At 45.7% G+C, this 24,299-nt stretch overlaps 1 protein-coding gene and 1 long non-coding RNA gene across 17 annotated transcripts; both read left to right on the top strand.

Moving 5' to 3' along the window:
- The first annotated feature begins 2,985 nt into the window (after positions 1 to 2,985).
- LOC133231123 (uncharacterized) lies at positions 2,986 to 4,645 on the top strand. Its single transcript, XR_009731052.1, has 3 exons — positions 2,986 to 3,092; positions 3,179 to 3,351; positions 4,583 to 4,645. It is a non-coding gene; the product is annotated as an uncharacterized LOC133231123 (long non-coding RNA).
- Positions 4,646 to 4,835: 190 nt separating this feature from the next.
- On the top strand, positions 4,836 to 22,572 carry KIR2DL4 (killer cell immunoglobulin like receptor, two Ig domains and long cytoplasmic tail 4). Of its 16 annotated transcripts, none has more exons than XR_009731046.1 (8): positions 4,836 to 5,245; positions 6,712 to 7,006; positions 7,982 to 8,032; positions 8,767 to 13,033; positions 14,338 to 14,604; positions 15,499 to 15,796; positions 18,379 to 18,429; positions 19,162 to 22,572. XR_009731046.1 is itself a non-coding variant. In XM_061389381.1 (6 exons), the coding sequence occupies exons 3-6, from the start codon at positions 15,640 to 15,642 to the stop codon at positions 21,938 to 21,940; spliced, it is 330 nt and encodes a 109-aa protein (XP_061245365.1). In that variant the 5' UTR covers positions 12,113 to 13,033; positions 14,338 to 14,604; positions 15,499 to 15,639; the 3' UTR covers positions 21,941 to 22,572. The 16 variants fall into 16 exon arrangements, 3 of the variants coding, with proteins under 3 accessions (XP_061245365.1, XP_061245363.1, XP_061245364.1); XR_009731041.1 differs by having other exon boundaries at positions 4,836 to 6,037; XR_009731050.1 differs by having other exon boundaries at positions 4,836 to 7,006; positions 8,816 to 8,884; positions 9,116 to 13,033.
- Positions 22,573 to 24,299: the final 1,727 nt, after the last annotated feature.

The following is a 24,299-nucleotide window of genomic DNA, read 5'->3' as shown; positions in this document are numbered from 1 at the left end:
CAGTGTGGAGATTCCTTAAAAAACTGGAAATAGAACTGCCTTATGATCCAGCAATCCCACTGCTGGGCATACACACTGAGGAAACCAGAAGGGAAAGAGACACGTGTACCCCAATGTTCATCGCAGCACTGTTTATAATAGCCAGGACATGGAAGCAACCTAGATGTCCATCAGCAGATGAATGGATAAGAAAGCTGTGGTACATATACACAATGGAGTATTACTCAGCCATTAAAAAGAATACATTTGAATCAGTTCTAATGAGGTGGATGAAACTGGAGCCTATTATACAGAGTGAAGTAAGCCAGAAGGAAAAACACCAATACAGTATACTAACGCATATATATGGAATTTAGAAAGATGGTAACGATAACCCTGTATACGAGACAGCAAAAGAGACACTGACGTATAGAACAGTCTTATGGACTTTGTGGGAGAGGGAGAGGGTGGGAAGATTTGGGAGAATGGCATTGAAACATGTAAAATATCATGTATGAAACGAGATGCCAGTCCAGGTTCAATGCACGATACTGGATGCTTGGGGCTAGTGCACTGGGACGACCCAGAGGGATGGTATGGGGAGGGAGGAGGGAGGAGGGTTCAGGATGGGGAACACATGTATACCTGTGGTGGATTCATTTTGATATTTGGCAAAACTAATACAATTATATAAAGTTTAAAAATAAAATAAAATTAATTAAAAAAAAAAAAAAAAACTCAGAGCCCAGAAACCAGAAAGGAAGAGGAAGAAAGGGCCTCTGCAGAAATACTCCAAATAGTATTTGTCATTGGGTAGTGGAAACATGGGCAATTATCCCTATACTCATAAACTCAGACCCCAGAAAACAGAAAGGAAAAGGAAGAAAGGGCCTCTGCAAAAATACTCCAAATAGTATTTGTCATTGGGTAGTGGAAACATGGGCAATTATCCCTATACTCATAAACTCAGACCCCAGAAAACAGAAAGGAAAAGGAAGAAAGGGCCTCTGCAGAAATACTCCAAATAGTATTTGTCATTGGGTAGTGGAAACATGGGCAATTATCCCCTACATTCTTTGTAATTTCCTGTAAAACTTTTTTTTGGATCAAGCATAGATAGCGTGCTTCAAATGCTTGGCGGGGTAGTTCCTCTCTGCACTCCTAAAAAGGTGGATGCGATTTAATTTAGATACTTTCATTTGCAACTGGAAACCACTGGAGGAAAAAAATGCACACTTTCGTTCTTTTGGAAATGAGAGGAGGCAGTGAAAAGAGAAGTGCAGAAGGGAATAAGAGGGGAACAGAAAAACCAGCCACACTTGCCCCATACTTAAAAAATAAGACACCACAAGCCTGGAGAATCACTAGGGAGAGAAAAGTCAACAGGATAAAGGAAGATTTGAATGGAAACTTCCAATTCTTAAAAATGACACTTTCCTAGTCAAAGAAATGTACCCTGAATATTGGGGATTTAGGTATTTGCTTATTAAACATTATTTAAAAAAAAAAAAAAAAAAAGAAATACCAACAACCATTTATAAAATAATTAAGTCACAGGGCTATAATGTCTGGAACAGGGAATATAGTCAATATTTTATAATATTTTGTACTCTGTGTAATCTATGAAAATGCTGAATCACTATGTATACACCTGTAGCTAATATAATATTGTAAGCCAACTATTCATAAATTTTTAAAAATTGTTACATGTTCAAGGAACTTGGCAGTGCATACATACAGGGAAAAGAAAATACAATATAAGAAAATGCATAAATTTTAAAAAATCATGAAATTAGCATTTTCAATAAAGCCATTTTTACTGTGGATGTCATAGAGATGGTTGAACATTAAAGATAAAATATAATGCTTATGGTGTTAGAAAGTGTTCTAGTTTCATTCTTTTACAAGTGGTTGACCAGATTTCCCAGCACCACTTGTTAAAGAGATTGTCTTTAATCCATTGTATATTCTTGCCTCCTTTGTCAAAGATAAGGTGTCCATATGTGCATGGATTTATCTCTGGGCTTTCTATTTTGTTCCATTGATCAATATTTCTGTCTTTGTGCCAGTACCATACTGTCTTGATAACTGTGGCTTTGTAATAGAGTCTGAAGTCAGGTAGGTTGATTCCTCCAGTTCCATTCTTCTTTCTCAAGATAGCTTTGGCTATTCAAAGTTTTTTGTATTTCCATACAAATTGTGAAATTATTTGTTCTAGCTCTGTGAAGAATACCGTTGGTAGCTTGATAGGGATTGCATTGAATCTATAAATTGCTTTGGGTAGTATACTCATTTTCACTATATTGATTCTTCCAATGCATGACCATGGTATATTTCTCCATCTATTAGTGTCCTCTTTGATTTCTTTCACCAGTGTTTTATAGTTTTCTATGTATAGGTCTTTAGTTTCTTTAGGTAGATATATTCCTAAGTATTTTATTCTTTCCGTTGCAATGGTGAATGGAATTGTCCAGGTTTGATGCACGATACTAGATGCTTGGGGCTGGTGCACTGGGACGACCCAGAGGGAGGGTGGGGGGGGGAGGGAGGAGAGTTCAGGATGGGGAACGTGGGTATACCTGTGGCGGATTCATTTCGATATTTGGCAAAACTAATACAATATTGTAAAGTTTAAAAATAAAAAAAAATAAAGATAAAATATAATGCTTGGAAATTTTTTAATATAGGAATGAAATAAGAAATTCTATGAAAATCATATCAAGAATGAAAATAGAAAATAATTCAGTGCCTCAAAGTCATCACAGATTAGATATTGCGGCATACATTTTTGGTAAACTTGAAAACGTAGCCAAAGGTGGGTTGGGTCAGAGGTTGTGGTTCAAGTTTGTTAAACAATCTGAGGAGACAGCACTGGCCTTAACATTTTCCAGGAAGCCCAATTCCTCCCTCAGCCAGGGCCCCCACACTCTGCCTTTTTTAAGGTAAGAAGAGCCTGTGTGAGTCATCTTTCCATCCTGTGGTCAGCTTGCACACGATGTTAGTTTGGGTGTCATCATAACATCCTGTGTACTCTTTAGGTCTGCAGAGCTGCTGCCTCCTGCTCAGTAAGAGCAGCGTCATGCTGTCTGCCATCGTCAGCCTGATATGTCTTGGTGAGTCCTGGAAAGGAATAAAGCCTGGTGCAAATATTGACCAGGAGGGCTGTGTCCACCTTAACAGAGAGCCCTGTCCTCCACAGGGGCAAAGTGGACCTTGATGGTTGGGTTCATCAAGGCCGAGCAACATCCTTGCCAACGAGGCCCATAGAACACGCTGGGGGAGTAGAAGGCCAGGTCTGACATGAGATGGATCATCCATCATGAGTCTTTCTTCCAGGATTCTTCTTGATCCAGAGCATCTGGGCACAAGAGAGTAAGTCTTTCCCCCAAACCGTGGTTGCCATCCTCCTCAAGTAAGTCTCTCCTGTAATTAGAGGGAAGATGGCACAGAAGGTAGGGTGATGTGTCAACCATGGGAAGTCATAACCATATGAGGGTGGTCTTTTGGAAGTAGAAAATGGGAGCCCAGGGTGGCTTTGATGGTAGAGAGTCTGCTTGCAGTGAGGGAGACCTGGGTTTGATCCCTGGGTTTCGGAAGATCCCCTAGAGAAGGAAATGGCAAGCCACTCCAGTATTCTTGCCTGGACAATTCCATGGATACAGGAGTCTGGTGGGCTATAGCCCATGGGGTCACAAAGAGTCAGACACGACTGGTTGACTAACACTTTCAGGGAAATCTAGCCCCCAGTTCTGGCCCAGAGACCCTCCCCCAGATACTCTTCCCTCTGCTGAGCCAGGCCCTATGGGCACCTACAGGAGACTGTGATGCTCAGAGATGGGGTGACTGCGAGGGACTGGTGTTATCTGTAGACTGAGGGAAGGCAGCAGGGCCAGGGACCACAGACCCTTGGAGGACAAGTTGATGACTCAAGCTCTCCAGCAGTTCCATGGATAGGTATTGCAGAGAACTGCTGCTGCCCCCCATTCAGAAGAAGAGGAAAACCTATGCCCTGCCCCCTGAGATTCCAGAAGGTTCTACCACAGGCTCCATCATGTCCTGTGTTTCTCATGTGAGCTGACATCATTTCACTCACACAGGTTGTTCTTCCATTGGGTGTCTACTCTGTCTTGTTTTAGAAAACAAATTTTACATTATCAACATCCAGGAAGAATCTGTTAGTTGACACTCAAAATTCTCGGGCTTTGTGGGTAGCTCGGTGGTGAAGAACCTGCCTGCAATGCAGGGGCTGCAGAAGATGTGGGTTCAATCCTGGGGTTGGAAGATCCCCTGGAGAAGGAAATGGCAACCCACTTCAGTATTCTTGCCTGGAGAATCCCCATGGACAGAGGAGTCTGGCGGGCTATAGTCCATTGGGTCACAAGAGTCAGATATGGCTGAGCACACACACACACTCAAAATTCTCAGCAGATGTTTTTTGTGTAGGGTGTGCTATGCCTCTGTGGTGTGGGAGTCTCCATGGAGCATGAGTTCCCCTGGTTTGAAAAGGAGCCTTAGAGATGTGGGAAAGGGGTGGGTCATCTGAGCCCAGTGAGAGGAAGGGGTTCCCCATTTTCTACTGTAAACCATGCATTCTTTTCCCCAGGTGATCACTACAAGCCCTCCCTCTCAGCCTGTCCAAGTCCTGTGATTTCTCAAGGACAGCACATGTCTCTCTGGTGTCACTCCCTTCATGGATTTGACAGCTTCAGGCTGCACAAAGGTGACAGAACTGTTGTCCTTGAGCTCCAGGGCATCATATTCTGGAAGGACTTCCTCATGGACCCCATGACTGAAGCACACGTGGGGACCTACAGATGTCATGGTCACTACAGTCACCTCCCCTCTGCGTGATCAAAACCCAGTGTAGTCTGGAGATTGTGGTACTGGTCAGAGAGCTCTTGTCCAGAGAGGCCACCCATTGTCCCAGTCTCCCGGACCCCAGAGATTTTCGGTGGGAGTGTGAGTCAGGGTCCAGTCAAAACGACAGGAAGTGCTCCAGGCATTCTAGATAAAAAGCTATTTAATAGAGGAAATTGGGTCCCGCAGTGGGCAGAATGATGGTGCCCCATCTTGCCCGCATCCTAAAACCCAAAATCTATGATTGCTACATCCCATTCCAAGGGAAATGAAACCGCATGTGGAACTAAGGTTGGTAAGCAGGTGACCTTGAGATGAGGAGGTTTTCCTGCAGATGTTTCTGTGCTTTCGATCTCTCCCACTCTGAGTGGTCAGCCCCTCAGTGACACTCTGGACACGATGATCACAGGTGAGAATGTCAAGAGCTGGCATACAGACTGGATGTACCAGGATGTGGAAGCCCCAGGTGGTGGTATGGGAGATGAGAGAAGGGTGCTTTTTAAGGAGAGAAACCGACTTGGTGAGAGTTGCATCCAAGAGACAAAGAAAGAGGAGAAACAAGTACAGACCACGTGTTATGACAGAAAAGACAGATGCAGGGGCAGAGACAGAGGAACTCAGAGATAGAGATGGAGATAAAGAGTGAAGTGAGAGACGCAGACAGAAAGGCAGGTAGCAGAGAGGGTGCCCTTCCACCCTGACTTTGCTCAGAGACCAGAAACAGTTTAGGAGCCTGGTTTCCATTTTAACTCTACACTCTCTTCTCTACTCAAAGAACCCAAGGATACACATGTATCTACCCAGGACTTCATGACCAGGTTGATCTGTCTCAGGCTGTTTCCCCAGGAGCCCTGGTCCTCATGCCCCGGGTGATGCACAGATACTGTGTTCACTCAGATGTGGCTTCGTTCCGGGTGGTTGAGCCACACTGTGCCCCAGGACACCAAGGTCCCTGGTGACGGAGCCAAACGCCAGATCCTGTATGTTGTGTGTTTCATGGGTTCTCATGCTGTATGCTCAGGCTCCCGTGCAACTTCACACCAAACGTTGTAAGATTATGGCAGTCAAAGCCCACAGAGATGGAATCAGAGAGAAAACAGAGTCAACGAAAAGCAGAGGCAGAAACACAGTTGCTGTGCACACACACAGAAAATAAGCCAGAGGGACTGGGGCCGGTGGGAGAAACATGAAAAAAATAATGGTAAGTAGAAAAAGGGATAGAGAATTAATGAGAAAGAAGGGAGGGGACAGAGAAGCCCTAAAAATCAGAGACCTGGGAAGGGGGGTGGGCACAAAGATCGAGAAAGATGGTGATGTGGGGTGGGTGATAGGGATTACAAAAGAGACCCAGAGAGATAGAGAAGCAGAGGAAGTCATGGAAGTGGAAATAGATGATAGATAGGTAGATAAAATGATGGATGAATATATACATGTATGATAAAATAGGTAGATAGATACATAGGAAGGTAGATAGATGGTGGAACGATGGATGGATATATAGATAGATGATAAGATGGGTAGATAGAATTGTGAATGGAGATATAGACAGATAGTAGAATAGACAGATGAATAATGCTGAAAGATAAAGATGAGATAGAGAATGATCACCTCAGAATGAAAGAAGACAGATCAAATCAACCAATCCAAGAAGTACAGAGTGTTTTAAAAAAAAAATACAAGAAGGAAAAAATTTAGGAGGGAGGCAATTTCAGAGACCTAGAGAGAGAAAGTAGGAGAGAGATAGGGGAGAATTAGAGAGTGAGCGCAAGAGAGAGAGGGTTGAGAAGAACCGCGAGTGTGAATTCTCAGTTCAGGGGTGAAGGACATGGGATTTGGGAAGAGCCTGTCTCATGAAACTGCCTCTCCTCCTTCCAGGTCTGTCCAAGAAACCCTCTCTCTCAGCACAGGGGGGACCGTGGTGAGGTCATGGGAGAACGTGACCTTGGTCTGCAGCTTCGAGAGCGCCTTTGACCAGTTCCATCTCCTCAGGGAGGGGTAGAACCTTGGGCGCCCGCTGGCTGGAGGGCGGATCCCCCATGGAGCACTCCAGGCAGAGTTCCCCCTGGGTCCTGGGACTCCAGCCCACAGCGGGGTCTACAGGTTCTACGGCTCCTTCACTCGCTCTCCCTACTCATGGTCAAACTCCAGCGACCCACTGTTCCTGTCACAGGTGAGCAACCTCTTCCTGGCCCATGCTTTGTTGTTCCTGTTCAGTGGCTAAGCTGTGTCTAACTCTTCACGACCCTGTGGACTGCAGCACGACAGACTCCTCTGTCCTTCACATTCTCCCCTTCAAGGATCGCAACTTTGTTGTGGTGAGGGGGCTTGTGTAACTCAATGAAACCATGAGCCATTTGAGCAGGGCCACCCGAGCCTGATGGGTCATAGTCAAGAGTTCTGACAAAACGTGGTCCCCTGGAGGAGGAAATGGCAAATCACTGCAGTATTCTTGCCTCCAGAACCCCATGAAGAGTCCCATCTTTTACAGTACACTAAATCACATTGTGGTGGCCAAAAAGGCTGTTTGGCTTTTTCCATAATATCTTACTGTATCACTGAGCTCTATCTCAAGGTCTCCGTGCTGGCATCAGGGGACCTTAGGGCTTCTGGAGAAATAGAGGAGATGAGAACCAGAGAGGAAGAGAAATGGTAGATGGCATCAAAACCCTCTTCCACCCCGTGTATGGATGCTCCACATCAGAGTCCTTTCTATCCAAGCAAATAAAGAAAAGGGTCAGGGTAGACCCAGGAGGAGGAGAGGCTGGGCTCATTTGGGAGGATCAGAGATTGCATCAGCCCTTTGCTCTTAATGTTTTCCCAGAAGGACCCCTGACATACAAATGATTTTCCAATTAAGGAGCATAGATACTCATTCCTGGAGCAGACAGAATGTCTCTTGATTACAGCTGTCTTTCATTGCCAGGCATATCTTTCCTGCCTCCTTCCACCATCTCTTCTCCAGGGTGGAGGGTCTACTCAATGCATTCCCCAGGAGGTACCAGATGCCCTCCCCTGCCCCATCAGTGCTCTGACGGATGACAGACTCAAGGACAGACTGGAGGTCAACCTTCCAGAAAGAGCAGTCCACTTTCAGTCAAGTATGAGGAAGGTTACTTGTTCACCCCTTCTGGCTTTTTTCCCCTAGGATCCACTACAAGTACTTGTCCATCAACCATGGATCCACACACCACAGAAGGTAAGCAAGATGGTCTCCTATCTCAGCAAATTTCTTAGAAGACAGAGGGTTCCTGTATGAGTGTTGGTTCTACCACCTCCCAGTTCTGTGACTTTGGGCTCCTCAACATCCCTGTCATGTCAGCATTTGAGATCATGGCCTGTATTAGAACCAGAGGGGGCACTGAGTTTCTGATTCTCTGGGACTGGGAATTTCTAAATTGAACACAGTGAGACAGAGTGACCTGACCCCATGCTTACCCTCCCTCCACCAGTATCTTTGGGGAAGGATTGGGGGGACAAGGGGATAATTTTAGGGAGCACCTTTAATATGTGCTATTCCTCTGTTAGTGTTTTATGAACTAAACATTCCACAGTTCAGAAATAGAAGTGTTGTGTCTTTTTGAGGATTCCATTCCAGGTCTATGTGGATGGAGGGGGAAATGTATTGTGGACTAAAGAGGTCTCCATTCACCCAAAAACACCATGCCTTATTATACGGGGCAGCAGAGGAAAAACTGCATCGGTGCCTGGGGGACCTGGTTTCAGACTGCTGCTGGTCTTGCATGTCCTCTTTACTTCATCCACTGCTAGTATCTCTCCTGGATGCTTTGGTACCTCCTGGGAAGTGGAGACCATACTGATCAGATTGAGGGATGCTGACACACTTTGACACAAGGATACAATAACTCCTGTGTGTAGGGGCAGGGTGTATGCAATGAATAACCAGACCTTCTTCCCTTGGCTTGCTGGCAGAAGCATGGCTTCCTCAAGGCCACTCCAGCCAGTTGCACCTTCTCCTTAGGCTCTCCATAGCCTTCGTCTATACCAGCATCTTCCTCGCTGTTCTTGTCTGTCACTGGTTACCCAAAAAGTAAGTATGAAGAGCCAAACTGTTACACATGTTCTACACAAAATCATAAGTCTGAAGGAGGGAAGCACAGCACTATCTGACCCAGGGGGAGGTGGGCTTATAGCAGAGAATGGCATTTTCACTTCTGGTAGGTTAAAAGATGATTTCCTTTGTTGTAATCCCTAAATGAATCTCTTCCAGAGACCTATGGAACCCTGTTCTTTTTATGAAAATGTGTTAATTTATTCTTAGCTGCATTAGGTCTCAGCTGCAGCATGGGGGATCCTCATTGCAGTGCTGGGTGCAGTTCAAGTCTCCAGAGATCATGGGATCAGCAGTTGCAGGATTGAGGATAGTTTCTTCAAGGCATGTGAGACCTCAGTTCTCCCACCAGGGATAGAACCCATGCTCCCTGAAGTCGTAAGTTGACCCTTAATCCCTAGGCCACCAGAGACATTCCAAGCCCTGTTCTTCCTTTCAACCACAGCCATCTGTTCTCCCCTTTATGATCTTGGGAATCTACTGATACGCATTAGAGGATGGTCCATAATAGAAGATGTAGGATGGGCTCCATGGGTTTGCACAGATTCCTGAGAGAGTCCGTCAGTGGCTGGGCTTATATATGGAATGTTTGTGTTTTTGTTTTGTTTTTTAATTTAGTGGAGTAGACAAACTCAGCAACCTGGGGTACGCCCCTGCTTTTTTTGGCTTTGATGTCCCCACCAAAGATATCAAGGTCTAGAAGAATCGCCGCCCCCGTCTCCCCCCGCCAAAACCCTTGACTCTTTTTCATTCAGAGATGTTGCCATCAGGGGAGGAGAGTCCAAGGAAGACAGAATAGTGAACGGCGAGGTGGATCTTCCCAGCCCAAACCCTTGCAATAGCCCGAGCCCCTCCAATGTGCCCAATGCTCCAGCCTTTGAAGATCACGTTTCATTCCATCATTCACATCTCCTTCCTCTCAGGACCCATCAGCAGAGGATGTGATATTCGTCCAGTTTAACTACAGGACTCTCTCTGAGAGAGTGTTCAATCCCACTCCATTGAGCCTCATGCACCTCTTTGCGGAGACCAGTATCTATGAGGAATTCGATGTAAACCAAGATCATGCTGACCCTGACCTGGCCCCATCTTTGAGCACACAGAGTGTTATAAATTGAAGAGCTACAACACTTTTTAAAGGGGTTGCTCCGTGGGCACTCCTTCTCCTCCTCCAAGGCAGCCCAGCAGCTCTGAAGTTAAGAGTGGAGTCCAGGAATTATAGGATCATCTTCAAAAATCCTACCACCTCTTAGTAATCCCCTGGCTATTCTAACACTCTATTTTAACTATCTAACCTTCTGGGGGAAGATATTCGAATCAATCCCATATACAGGGTAGGTTACCATGATCGTCCTACTTTTTTGAAAATTCCAGTAAAGCATAAAAATTTGCAAGTTGAGTCTTCAAATTATTCAGTTCAAAATAAAAGAAGCCATTCAAAAAAAAATCCTGTGTTCAGTAATAGTTTACAAGGATGAACTTGTTTACAAGACAGAAACAGACTTGTAGACTTGGAGAACAAACTTCGAGTTACAGAGAGAAAGGATGAGGGGAGAGATAGATTGGAAGATTAAAGGTGACATGTGCACACTGCTATATTTAAAACAAAATGCTTCCCATGAAACAATAACAAAAGCAATGCAAATTGGCCAAATAGAAAGAGGAAGTATATTCTGTTTGAGATATCCAGTGTGGTGCCACTTGCCACATGAGGCTGCGTGTCTGTGTGCTAAGTCAACTCAGTCATGTCCAACTCTTTGCGAACCCATGACATTGTGTAGCTCGCTAGGCTCCTCTGTGCATGGGATACGCAGATGACCAACAAGCATATGAAAAGATGCTCAGCATTGCTCATTAGTAGAGAAAGGCAAATCGATACTGCAAGGAGGCACCACCTCATAGCGATCAGAATGGCCATCATTAGACAGTTGATGAATAACATGCTGGAGAGGGTGTGGAGAAGAGGGAAACACTCTTACACTGTTGGGGGAGTGGAAACTGGTGCAGCCACTGTAGAAAACAGTGTGGAAGTTCCTCAAAAAAAGTAAAAACAGAGTTTCCATATGATCCAACAATTCCAGTCCCGAGCATATATCTCAAAAAAAACTATACCTTGAGAAGATTCATGCACCCCTATGTTCATAGCAGCCTAACTTACAGTAGCCAAACATGGGAACAGCCTAATTGTCCATCGAGAGATGAATGGAGAAAGAAGTGGTATATGCTTATACACACAGAGAATGTAATACCACTCAGACATCTAAAAAATGAAATCATGCCATTTGCAGCAGCAGGGATGAACCTGCAGATTAACATATTAAGTGAAGTTGACAGAAAGAGAAAGACAATTTTCTGTAATATCACCCATATGTGGAATCTAAAAGGAACATATCAATGAAAAAAGAACAAACTCACAGACATAGAGAACAGGCTTGTGGTTGCCAAGGAGGGAAGGACTTGGTGCTTGGGTTTAGCAGATGAAATCTATTTATACATAGAATGGATAAAGAATGAGGTCCTACAGTATGGCACAGGGAATTCTATTCAGTATCTTGCCATAAACCATAATGAAAAAGAATATACATGTCAACCTGAATCAATTTGCTGTACAGCACAAATGAATTATACTTCAATAAATTTTTTTAATTTTTAAAAAATTGTGGTTTATATGTCTGCAATGAAACATTACATGGCAGTAAAAATGCACAAACTGAAATGACAAAGAATACAGATCAATTCTGAAACATGATATTAAGTAAACAAGAGGAAATTTTAAGAAGGGAGACTGTACTGTTACTCCCACTAGACACAATATGATCAGAAGGCGACCAGATTTATTACTTAGGGAGCATCACTAATGTTAACGACCCCCACCCCCAGGAAAACCGTGTGGAATCTCTGCCCTTACTGAGGTTATTTCCTGTCTATGAACAACCACTGAACTGGGTGTATGTCTGCCCTTGGAGTCCTGAAACAGCTGGGCCATTTTGCCCCAGTTTGGAGTTGATTGATGTGGACACGCCCCTCACTCAAGCATTCTGGAGCTTGGAAGTCTCTACTTGACATTTTTCTGTTCATTTGAGTATCTAGTAAGCAATGTGGTCCACCTTTTCAGGCAGAACAAATCCCCCTCCCTAAAAAACACGACAGTCATCTTTACACACATTATCTTTGTGTACATGTGTGGTCCTTGGATTGGAAAGGGATGAAGAGAGAGAGACAAAGAGAGTGTCTGTGTGCAAAGTTTCCACTCACAGTCACGAAATAATTTCAGATGAAGAAGAGTCAGAGAAAGAAAAATATCACATGATATTGCTTACTTGTGACGTCTGAAAAAATGAACTTATTTACAAAACAGACTCACAGACAATGAATTTATGGCTACCAGGAGGGATAGTATCAGGAGCAGGTTAGATTGGAAGTTTGGGACTCACATATATACACGCCTATACTAAAAACGGATGACAAGCTGTATAAAACAGAGAATACTTCATATTCTGTAACTACCTAAGTGGCAAAAGAATTTGAAAAGCAATAGATGCATGTATATGTATAACTGAATCACTTTGTTGTACATCTGAAACTAACAGAGTTAATTTTTTAATCAATGTAGAATTTTTTAATATTTTCCAAGAGCCATAATATGCATGTCTAGTCCTCCATAAGAATGCAGAATAAAAGTATCTATTAATGAGTCTTTAATTGGCAATCTGCACTGAGCCTAACGTATGAGGTGGGAACATGTGATTTCTCTTCTTTAAAGAATTAAGGTTAATGAGATTTATCATGAGCTTGGGAAAAGCATCCTGCATGGTATACACTGAAGCACCGTTTCTACTTCCTAAAGGCAGCAAGACCTGTTCGAATCTCTAAGGTTTACAGTGTTTAGGGAAATAAATGTCATGCTTGGGTCATGAGGCGTGCTCAGCGATGTGGTTCAGGTCAGATTTCCATGCCTGGCATGAGAAGAGGCTGGCCATCATCCCACGTGACATGACCCAGGCTGACTGTACCAATAGCACCGCCCGCCTTCCGCATCCTGTGACTCTGTCAGCTTTGCTCAGTTCTGCCTCCTGTCTCACAGAAGCAGAGCCATGTGCCCCACACTCCTCAGCCTCCTGAGTCTCAGTGAGTCCAGAAAGACATGGTTGGAGAGGGTTATGGTGGAAATCGGGGAGTCCTTGCATCACTGACCAGGTTCCCTGCGTGAGGGTGCAAAGAGCATGGGGTCCATCAGGACAAGCCATCTCTGACATGCTTATCCTTCTAGGATTCTGTGTGAGTCTGAGGATCTGGGCAGCTGTGGGTGAGCCCTCCCATCCCTTATTTCTCTGTTGAGCAGAGCAGTTGGAGCTGATGCAGATGACCCTGGGGGCTGGCGTGAGACCCCTGTCAGTACAGTGAGAGCCGTGTGCCCTGTGGATCCCAGGTCCTCCTATTGGCCTCGATACTCATCTTCACTCTCCCCAGAGGTTAGCCCAGGTTTGGACTTGGACCTGAAGGGACAGTGTGAAGTCTGGGAGCTGGAGGTAGGCCTACTGAGTGCCATTTCTCTCATGAGAGGGGAGCAAGAGACTGCAGCCCACAGACCCTCCCCTACAAGCTGGCTCCTGGCATCTCCAACTGGCCCTTAACAACAGGATCTGCAGGACCACCCGCTAGACCTGACCCCAGCGAAGGGTCTGGTCATCAGGCAGGGCCACCTGGACCTTTTCACATATTTGATGTGTGATTGTAGGTTAGCTAACAAAGGAGCGAGGTTCAAGGTTTACTTCCTTCTTTTCAGTCAAGTGGCTTTTTCACTGCTTAGTTGTGTTAGTGTTAGTCGGTCGTGTCTGACTCCTTTTGACCCCACAGACTATAGCTCACCAGGCTCCTCTGTCCATGGGATTCTCCAGCCAAGAATATGGAGGTAGTTGCCATTTCCTTGTCCAGGGGATCTTGCCAACTGAGGGACTGAACCCTGGTCTCCTGCCTTGCAGGAAGATTCTTTACCATTTTGAGCTACAACAAATGCAACAGGGAAGTCGTTTCGCTTCTTGTCCATGCATCAATTTTTCTGTGGCGTTTTATTTTGTCTTCATTGTGCAACTTCCAGGATCTTAGTTCCCTGATCAGGGTTTCAACTGGGGCCCTTGGCAGAGAAAGTGCCAAGTCCTAACCACTGGACCGCCCAGGAATCCCGTTTTTTTGTGTTGAGAGAAAGGTTTCAACATTTTGTCAACCCATGTCCTCAGAATTTCCATGATGTCTGTCCTGAATTTACTGTGTCTCTGTCTGTCCCCAAGCCCCAGGTGTCCTTGAGCATCAGGGTGATGCACTTTAGGGGAGGAGAATTCGAAGAATTAAAGGCAGAGCCCTCCCATGAGGGCAGTGGGGAGAGCTGACCATTCCTATTTTCTTCTCAAAGCCTGTGTCTCTTTCTCTTCTAGGTAGATATGAGAAGCTGTCTTTGTCTGCCTGACCAAGCCCCGTGGTTCCCTTAGGACAGACTGTGACTCTTTGGTGTCACTCCCATTCTCCACTTCAGAGATTCACACTGTTCAAAATAGATGGGGAAAGGTGTTTGCCTGAGCTCCAGGGACATTATTTCAACAACTTCACCCTTGAGCTGGTGACCAGAGAACATGCCAGGTCCTGGCATGTGTTCTGGAGCCTATGGTCTGCACCCAGTGAACCCCTGCAAATTGTGGTCACAGGTAGGAGAGGTCCAGCCCAGCCCGGTACATACGTGCCTGCAGACAATCCTACCCTAGGTCCACTTGCCAGTGCAGCCCAAGACTTCCTCAGGATTCCCAGCCACCACGGAACCAGGGAAAGAGAACCCACTCTGAGAGTTTAAACTCAGGGTGTTGAATAGAGGGATGGGGTGCCCCAGCGCAGAAAGGAGGAGACTCCCTAGGTATGAGTTAGACAGGATGCTGCCACTGCCTGCCAGCAGGGAGGATGGGGCATGACCCTGAACAGCACTTGCTACCCAGTAGGGAGCTGTAATCCCATTTGAAGGATCTGGAGCCCCAGGGAGGAGTCCCAGGAATGTTTCAGAGGCATGAGGTGGGATCACAGGTGGGGAAATGTTCCCTTTTCTCCACCTCCACCTCAACGTCCTGCAGTCATCATCCACATTCTAGATGAGTGTGAAGGGAGCCAGAGTATGCATCCTCAGACCCACCCCAGCCCACACTACACATATTAGGGGTGGGATTAAGCTGAGAGCATGGCAACCCACTCAGTATTCTCAACTGGAGAATCCCATGGTCAGAGGAGCCTGGCTGGCTACAGTCCATGGATGCACAGAGTCGGACCCAACTGAAGTGACTGAGTATGCACACATGAACCCGAGAGTGGATCCAACAGCTAAAGAGCTTAGAATGAGCACAGAGGAGGCTGGAGGTCTTGAGCAAAGTGAAACATGAGTCAGAAAGAAAAGTGTGAGCCAGAGCCTGAGAACAAGGCTAAAGAGAATACAACAAAACACACAGGAAGGGTAATTGTCTCCGCTGGAAAATAGGGAGGAGTTTTACATCTTCAGATGTCAGGGGAAGGGCTAAGTTGGGTTGACTCACTGAAGCTCACAACCTCTTTGCTCCTAGGTGTGTTCACAAAACCCTCCATCTCAGCCCACCCAGGGCCCCTTGTGCAGGGGGAGAGAATGTGACCCTCCGCTGTCACTCACTTGTGTTGTTTGACAAGTTTATCCTGCACCAAGAAAACAGCACAAGGCTATTCCAGAGATGTGGAGAGATGCTCACTGGTGGGATGTCCCAGCTGACTCCGTCATTGGCCCCATGACTTTGGCAAGTGCGGGCACCTACAGATGCTACAGCTCTCTCAGACTCTCCCCCTATGAGTGGTCAGCCCCCAGCGAACCTGTGGACATCGTCATAACAGGTGAGTGTGGCCATACGTCCCTTCTGCTCTCTGTGTCACAGAAGGTCTGGTGTTCAGTCCAGCATCAGTACTGGGAGAGAATGACAGGCATGCAGAGATGCACACAACTCGGGAGAGGGAACAAACCAGAGAGAGGAGGTGTGAACACAGAAGGGAAAAGAGAACAGAGTCCCTGCTGTGTACTAAGGAGAAGACACAGCCGGTGACAGAGTGAAGGAGCAAGAACATGAAAGAACGACCAATGGAGAAAAATGTACCAGAGCAGGAACCTGGGCAATTCCCTGCTCAGGCAGCCAACGATGGTTGGTTAAGGGGTTGGTTTCCTGCTTTCATGTCATAATTCTCTTCCTCTGTCAGCAGCACACTGTGGTATCACACGCCCTTGCTGTCCAGCCCCTGGGTGATCGAGATGAAGGTTGACACCCTGACGTTGCTCAGCCTCAGGGTTTAATGCGTCCTTCTGCACAAAGAGGCGGGGAGTGGTCCCTCTAACTATTCCTGCTAAAGAGTCCCTTCCAGCCCCTGGGGATGCACAGGGCAGCGCTGAACACGCCCTCAAGAAAGAGGTGGTCAAAGATCGAATGAGATTCTGGCAATTTTCACTCCATAATCTCTTCTGGGTCAATGCCATGTTTTTGATGGTCCCCAGCAGTGGTTAGTAGTCTGTTTATTTAATCTGTTTATTTAGTTTATTTAGTTTATCTGTTTATTTAGTCTGTTTGTTTAGTTTATCTGTTTATCTGTTTATTTAGTCTGTTTATTTCACTTTTCACTTTCATGCATTGGAGGAGGAAATGGCAACCCACTCCAGTGTTCTTGCCTGGAGAATCCCAGGGACAGGGGAGCCTGGTGGGCTGCCGTCTATGGGGTCGCACAGAGTTGGACAGGACTGAAGTGACTTAGCAGCAGCAGCAGTCTATTTATTTAGTTAGTAGTCTGTTTATCTCAAGAGAATGGCATATCTGGTTGATTTTTAAAGTTTATTTTATCTTATTACGTTTGTTGAAGTCTAGCTTAATTCAGATGTTAATTCCTGTTGTATAACAGAGTGATTCAGTTATTCATATACATATATTCTTTCTTTAAAAAAGGATATTAAATAACAATCCATTTAAAAAATTATTTATTTTTTTTTAAAAGGATTTTCAATGACACTCCATTTTTAAAGTTATTTCTGAAGTTTTCACTGTGCTGGCTATCCCTTACTGTGGGGCTTTCTCTCCTGGCGGTTGGTGGCCTTCTCATTACAGAGCTTCTCTTATGGCACTTTGGGCTTTAGTCCTATATTAGGACTAGAATTACTTTGTGCTCTATGATGAAGGTATCCTCCTTCCAGGTCTGTCCAAGAAACCCTCTCTCTCAGCCCAGGGGGACCCCGTGGTGAGGTCAGGAGAGAACATGACCTTGGTCTGCAGCTCCAAGAGCGCCTTTGACCAGTTCCATCTGCTCAGGGAGGGGCAGAACCTTGGGCGCCTGCTCACTGTGGGGCGGGGCCCCCGAGGAGCCCTCCAGGCAGAGTTCCCTCTGGGTCCTGGGACCCCAGCCCACAGCGGGGTCTACAGGTGCTACGGCTCCTTCACTTGCTCTCCCTACTCATGGTCAGACTCCAGTGACCCACTGTTCCTGTCTGTCACAGGTGAGGAACCTCTTCCTGACCCCTGCTTTGTTGTTCCTGTTCAGTCGCTATGTTGCTACCCTGTGGACTGCAGCATGACAGACTCCTCTGTCCTTCACTCTCTCCTCCACATGGATCACAGCCTTGAAGTGGTGAAAGGGCCTTCATATCTCAGTGAAGCTATGAGCCAGTCATGCAGGGCCACCCAAGCCTGACGGGTCATAGTGAAGAGTCCTGACAATACATGGTCCCCTGGAGGAGGAAATGTCAACCCATTCCAGTATTCTTGCCTGGAGAACCCATGAAGACTCCCATGCTTTACAATACACTAAATCACAGTGCGGTGGCCCAAAATGCAGTTTGCTTTTTCTATATCTTACTGTATCACTGAGCTCTATGTCAAGGTCTCCATGCTGGCATCAGGGGACCTTAGGGCTTCTGGAGAAACGGAGGCAATGAGAACCAGAGAGGAAGAGAGATGGTAGATAGCATCTCAACCCTCCTCCACTTTCTGTATGGATGCTCCACATCAGAGTCCTGTCTATCCAGGCAAATAAAGAAAAGGGTTAGGTTAGACCCAGGAGGAGGAGAGGCTGGGCTCATTCGGGAGGATCAGGATTGCATTGGCCCCTTGTTCTTAGTGTTTTCCCAGTAGCACCTCTGACATACAGGTGATTTTCCAATTAAGGAGCATTGATCCTCTGGAGCAGAGAGGATGTCTCTTGCTTACAGCTGCCTTTCATCGCCAGGAATATCCTTCCCACCTCCTTCCACCATCTCTTCTACGGGATGGAGGGTCTACTCAATGCATTCGCAGTGAGGGACCAGAAGCTCTCCCCTCCCCCATCAGTGCTCTGAGAGATGACAGAGTCAGAGAAATGCAGGAGGTCAACCTTCCAGAAACAAGAGTCCTCCTTTGGTGGGGCAAGGAAGGTTACTGTTCACTCCTTCTGGCTTTTTTCTCTAGGATTCACTACAAGTACTTGCCCATCAACCGTGGATCCACACATCACAGAAGGTAAGCAAAACGGTCTCCTATCTCAGCAAATTTCTTAGAAGATAGGGGGTTCTGTTGGTTCTACTACCTCCCAGTTCTGTGACTTTGGACTCAACATCCCTGTCATGCCAGCATTTGAGACCATGGTCTATATTAGAACCAGAGTGGGCATTGAGTTCCTCATTCTCTGGAACTGGGAATTTCTAAATTGAACAAAGCGAGACTGAGTGACTTGACCCCATACTTAAGGGAGATTCTTCCCCTCCCTCCACCAAGATCTTAAGGAATGAAGCAAGCGGACAAGCTGAAATTTTTAGGGAGCACCTTAATTATGTGCTATTCCTCTGTTAGTGTTTTATGAATGAAACATTCCACAGACAGAAATAAAAGTGTCGTGTCTTCTTGAGGATTCCATTCCAGGTATATGTGGATGGAGGGGGAAATATATGGAGGATTAAAGTGGTCCCGATTCATGCAAAGTCACCATGCCTTGTCATATGGGGCAGCAGAGAAAAACTGCATCAATGCCTGGGGGACCTGGTTTCTGACCTCTGCTGGTCTTCCATGGCCTCTTTGTTCATCCACTGCTAACATCTCTCCTGGATGCTTTGGTACCTCCTGGGAAGTGGAGACTATACTAATCAGGTTGAAAACTGCTGACACACTTTGACACAAGGATACAATAACTCCTGTGTGCAGGGGCAGGGTGTATTCAATGAATAACCAGATCTTCTTCTGTTTGATTGTTGGCAGAAACACGGCTTCCTCAAGGCCACTCCAGCCAGCTGCACCTTCTCCTTAGGCTCTCTGTAGCCTTCATCTATACCAACATCTTCCTCGCTGTTCTTGTCTGTCACTGGTTACCCATAAAGTAAGTATGAAGAGCCAAACTCTCACTGGTGTTCTACGCAAAAACGTAAGTTTGAAGGAAGGAAGCACAGCGTCATCTGACCCAGTTATGCGAGGTGGGTTCATAGCAGAGAATGGCATTTTCATTTTCTGTAGGTTAAAAACTGATTTCCATTGTTTTACTCCCTGAATGAATATCTTCCAGACAACTATGGAACCCTGTTTTTTTTTTTTTTTTAATGAAAATATGTGTTAATTTATTCTTAGCTGCATCAGCTCTCAGCTGCAGCATGGGGGATTCTCACTGCGGTGCTGGGGTGCAGTTCAAGGCTCCAGAGCTCGCGGGCTCAGCTGTTGCAGCATTGAGGATAGTTGCTTCAAGGCATGTGGGATCTCAGTTCTCCCACCCAGGATAGAACCCACACTCTCTGCACTAGAAGGTTGACTCTTAATCCCTTGGCCACCAGGAACATTCCAAGGCCTGTTCTTCCCTTCAACCACAGCAATCTGTTCTTCTCCCCTTGATGATCTTGGGAATCTGCTGATATGCTTTAGAGAATGGTCCATAACAGAAGATGTAGGATGGACTTCTTGGGTTTCAACAGTTTCCTGAGAGAATCTGTCAGTGGCTGGGCTCATATATGGGATTTTTCCTTTTTAATTTAGTGGAGTAGACAGACTCAGCAACCTGGGGCACACCCCTGCTTATTTTGGCTTTGATGACCCACCAAAGATATGGAGGTCTAGAAGAATAGCCCCCACCCCAAGAGCCTTGACTCTCTTCCATTCACAGATTTTGCCATCATGGAAGGAGAGCCCAAAGAAGACAGAACAGTGAATGGCAAGCTGAGTCCTCCTGCCCAAACCCTTGCCATAGCCCGAGCCCCTCCAATGCTCAATGCCCCAGCCTTCGAAGGTCACATTTCATTCCATCATTCACATCTTCATCCTCCCAGTACCCATCAGCAGAGGATGTGATATTCACCCACTTGAACCACAGGACTCTCTTTGAGACAGTGTTCACTCCTGAGCCTCGTGCAGCTCTTCGCTGAGACCAGTATCTATGAGGAATTCGATATAAACCAAGACCATGCTGACCCTGACTTGGCCCCATCCTTTGAGCACATCCTTTGAGAGTGTTATAAAGAGCTAGATCTCTTTTTAAAGGGGTTCCTCCGTGGGCACTCCTCCTCCAAAGCAGCCCCACAGCTCTGAGGAGAACAGTGGAGTAAAACAATTATAGGATCATCTCCAAAAATCCCACACCTCTTAGTAATCCCCAGGCTGTTCTAATACTCTGTTTTAACTATGTAACCTTTTGGGAGAAGTTATTCTAATCAATTGCACATACTGGGTAGGTAACCATGATCATCCTACTTTTTCGAAAATTCCAGTAAAGCATAAAAATTTGCAAGTTAAGTCTTCAAATTATTCAGTTTAAAATAAAAGAAAGCCAAAATTTTAAAAAATGAACTTGTTTACAAGACAGAAACAGACTTGTAGACTTAGAGAACAAACTTAGAGTTATAGAGGGGATGGATGAGGAGAGAGATAGATTGGAAGTCTAAGATTGACATGTGCACACTGCTATATTTTAAACAAAATGCTTTCCATGAAACAATAACAAAAGCAATGCAAGTTGGCCAAATAAAAAGATGAAGTATATATTGTTTAAGACATCCAGTGTGGGGCCACTTGCCACATGAGGCTGTGTGTCTGCATGCTAAGTCGATTTAGTCATGTCCAACTCTTTTCGAACCCATGAGGTTGTGTAGCTCGCTAGGCTCCTCTGTGCCTGGGATTCTCCAGGCAAGAATCCTGGAGTGGGTTGCCATTCCCTTCTCGAGGGAATCTTCTTGACCCAGGGATTGAACCCATGTCTCTCATGTCTCTTGCACTGACAGGCAGATTCTTTACCCCAGAGCCATCGGGGAAGGTCCCTCAACCTTTTCACAGCCATGTGCACTGAGGATGCTGGGGTTTCAAGGATACAAACAGGACAACAACATCCCCCTCAGTCTGGATCTGCACTGGCCAATAAAGTACTTACCCAGCCGTGTGATACAGACAATGACTGTACACGTATAGGAAGTAAAGCATTCAGTTCTTCAGTCACACCCACCACATTTCAAGTGCTCAGGAGCATCATGTGGCCAGGTGCCATGGTGCTAGACAGAGCAGATGTTTAAAAAGTCCTGTCATCACAGAGTATTCTACTGGATATTCCACTCCAGATCACTGAGGGTCACAGAGAGAACACTTGCCCCAGCGAGGCTTTGCACATGTTGTGTTAATCCATCGATATTTGCATGTTTTGTCTTTTTTGCTTCTTTTCACCAAAGCCAAGGATTTGAGAATCTTGGGCCTTTTAAGTTATCACCTGTTGACAGAATGTGGGTTGGTTTAACCAAGTGGAGGGCTGAACAGGATAACACCATGAGGACCCCAGTGTGAACTAAGTGGCAAATGGGGTGAAAATCAAGCTCCAAGGAGGCTTAGCTGCTCATTGAGCTCTCTGTGTGTGATGTCTCTCCTGGCTTAGAACTAAACTGCCCAAGAACTCTTTTACCAAGAAATGTCAGGATCACTTAAAGTGAAGATAGTCTGGGGCTCCTGTGTTGCTACTGTCACTGTTTCCATTTTCCCCTAATTATCCATTGTTTTCTTTCTTGCCTTTAGGTGAGGGGACCAAATGTCATGATCTTCATTTTTCTGAATGTTCACAGTGTAGACCTGAACCCCTGTTATTCTCATATATCTTCTTTTAAAAAAATCTTTCAATGGTAGTATTTGATGCCCCATTCTGCAGAATCTGAATTCTTCAACCAACTATAGAAGATGGGTTTACCTGGGTCATGGGTGTATTTCTGCTGTGTGGCACCAATGCCTGGTACACAGTAGGTGCAGTAATTTATGAACTGACCGAAGATGAGAAGTAAATTCCATATCAGAATGGCTGCTATCCAAAAGTCTACAAGCAATAACTGCTGGAGAGTGTGTGGAGAAAAGGGAACCCTCTTACACTGTTGGTGGGAATGCAAGCTAGTACAGCCACTATGCAGAACAGTGTGGAGATTCCTTAAAAAACTGGAAATAGAAATGCCATACGACCCAGCAATCCCACTGCTGGGAATACACACTGAGGAAACCAAAATTGAAAGAGACACGTGTACCCAAATGTTCATCACAGCACTGTTTATAAAAGCCAGGACATTGAAGCAACCTAGATGTCCATCAGCAGACGAATGGATAAGAAAACTGTGGTACATATACACAATGTAGTATTATTCAGACATTAAAAAGAATACATTTGAATCAGTTCTAATGAGATGGATGACACTGGAACCTCTTATACAGAGTGAAGTAAGTCAAAAAGAAAAACACCAATACAGTATACTAACGCATATATATGGAATTTAGAAAGATGGTAACAATAACCCTCTATGTGAGACAGCAAAAGAGACACAGATGTATAGAACGGTCTTTTGGACTCTGTGGCAGAGGGCGAGGGTGGGATGATTTGGGAGAATGGCATTGAAACATGTATAATATCATATAAGAAACAAATTGCCAGTCCAGATTTGATGCATGATACAGGATGCTTGGGGCTGGTGCACTGGGATGACCCAGAGGGATGGTATGGGGAGGGAGGTATGAGAGGGGGGTTCAGGATGGGGAACATGTGTATACCCGTGGCGGATTCATGCTGATGTATGGCAAAACCAATACAATATTGTAAAGTTGAAAAAAAAATATTGTGTTTGTTCCAGGTATTTACAACTGAAATTTTAAAAAACACCATTTACAATAGCAACAAAAAATGAAATACCTAATTATAAATCTAACACGATATTCACATATCTATGTCCAGAAGACGATGAAACAGTGTGGAAAAAAATCAAATAAAATCTAAGTAAGTGGGAAAAAAAGAATGAAATAAAATAAAATTTCCAAAAAAAAAAAAAATAATTTATGAACTGACCGAAGACGAGAAGTAAATTCCACTTCTGGAGGGGACTAGGAAAATAAACTTATGAGTCCTAGTTGGAGCCAGACTGTCCACGCTGACTCAGGACGAGACGCTGGGTCCCACCCTCTAGAGCAGGCGGTCAGACTGGGCAGAAAGAGAAAGACCTGAGACCTCAGGTCTGGGCTGAGATGTCTCCTGAGCCCTGCCTGGAGACATTGGCGCTGGTTCCACGGAGGGGCCACCCCCTGCTGTGAGTCCACGGCTGTGGGAACCCCAAGGGGTGGCAGCAGGCCCCCAGGAACCACATCCTGTTTGTCCTCTAGGGCCCCATGGTCTCCTCATCTGTACAGGGCAGGGACAGGAGCAGCTGGGTGCTCAGAGCTGCAGACATGCCTTCCATCCTCTCTGAGCTTCTCCTCCTTGGCCAGATGTGCAGGGCAGGGAGGGGACCACAGGAGGGCACGGGACACCCACCCTGCCCCCAGTTCATGGGAACCACAGGGCTCGGGCAGCTGGAGGGGCCAGGGATCCTTATTTAAGAGAATCAGCCCAAGCTTTTGGTGGCAAATCTCTCACTTCCAGGGCTGAATCTGGGCCAAGGGACCCTGAACCATGCAGGTGTGTTCTCCCGTGTCTCCTGGGACCCATATCTCACTTGAGTCCCAGGAACTTGGTGGAGGGCAAGGTCAGGGCACTGGGATTCTAGAGTGATGCTGGTGAAACCTGGAAGGGCTCCTGAGCTGAGCTGGGGAGTGACGGGTGAGGAAGTCCTTGGACTCAGCCTCTGACTTCCTTCCAGGGACCTTTCACAAACTCACCATCTGGGCTGAGACTCTTTTCGGCAGCTCAGGGTTTCCATGTGAATACACCGTATGCAGAGTTGGAATGTGTGAGTGAGTACACAGACCATCAGGGAGTATGCTGCAGTTGGCCTGCACTATTTGGAAAAGGAAATGGCAATGCATTCCAGTATTCTTGCCTGGAAAATACAATGAACATTGGAGCCTGCCAGCCTACAGTCCATAGGGTTACAAAGAGTCAGACACAACTGAGTGACTTTATTATCTTTCAT

The sequence above is a fragment of the Bos javanicus genome, chromosome 18 (genome assembly GCF_032452875.1).
Source record: "Bos javanicus breed banteng chromosome 18, ARS-OSU_banteng_1.0, whole genome shotgun sequence".
Classification (NCBI taxonomy): domain Eukaryota; kingdom Metazoa; phylum Chordata; class Mammalia; order Artiodactyla; family Bovidae; genus Bos; species Bos javanicus.
This window is presented reverse-complemented; position numbering and strand designations above follow the sequence as displayed.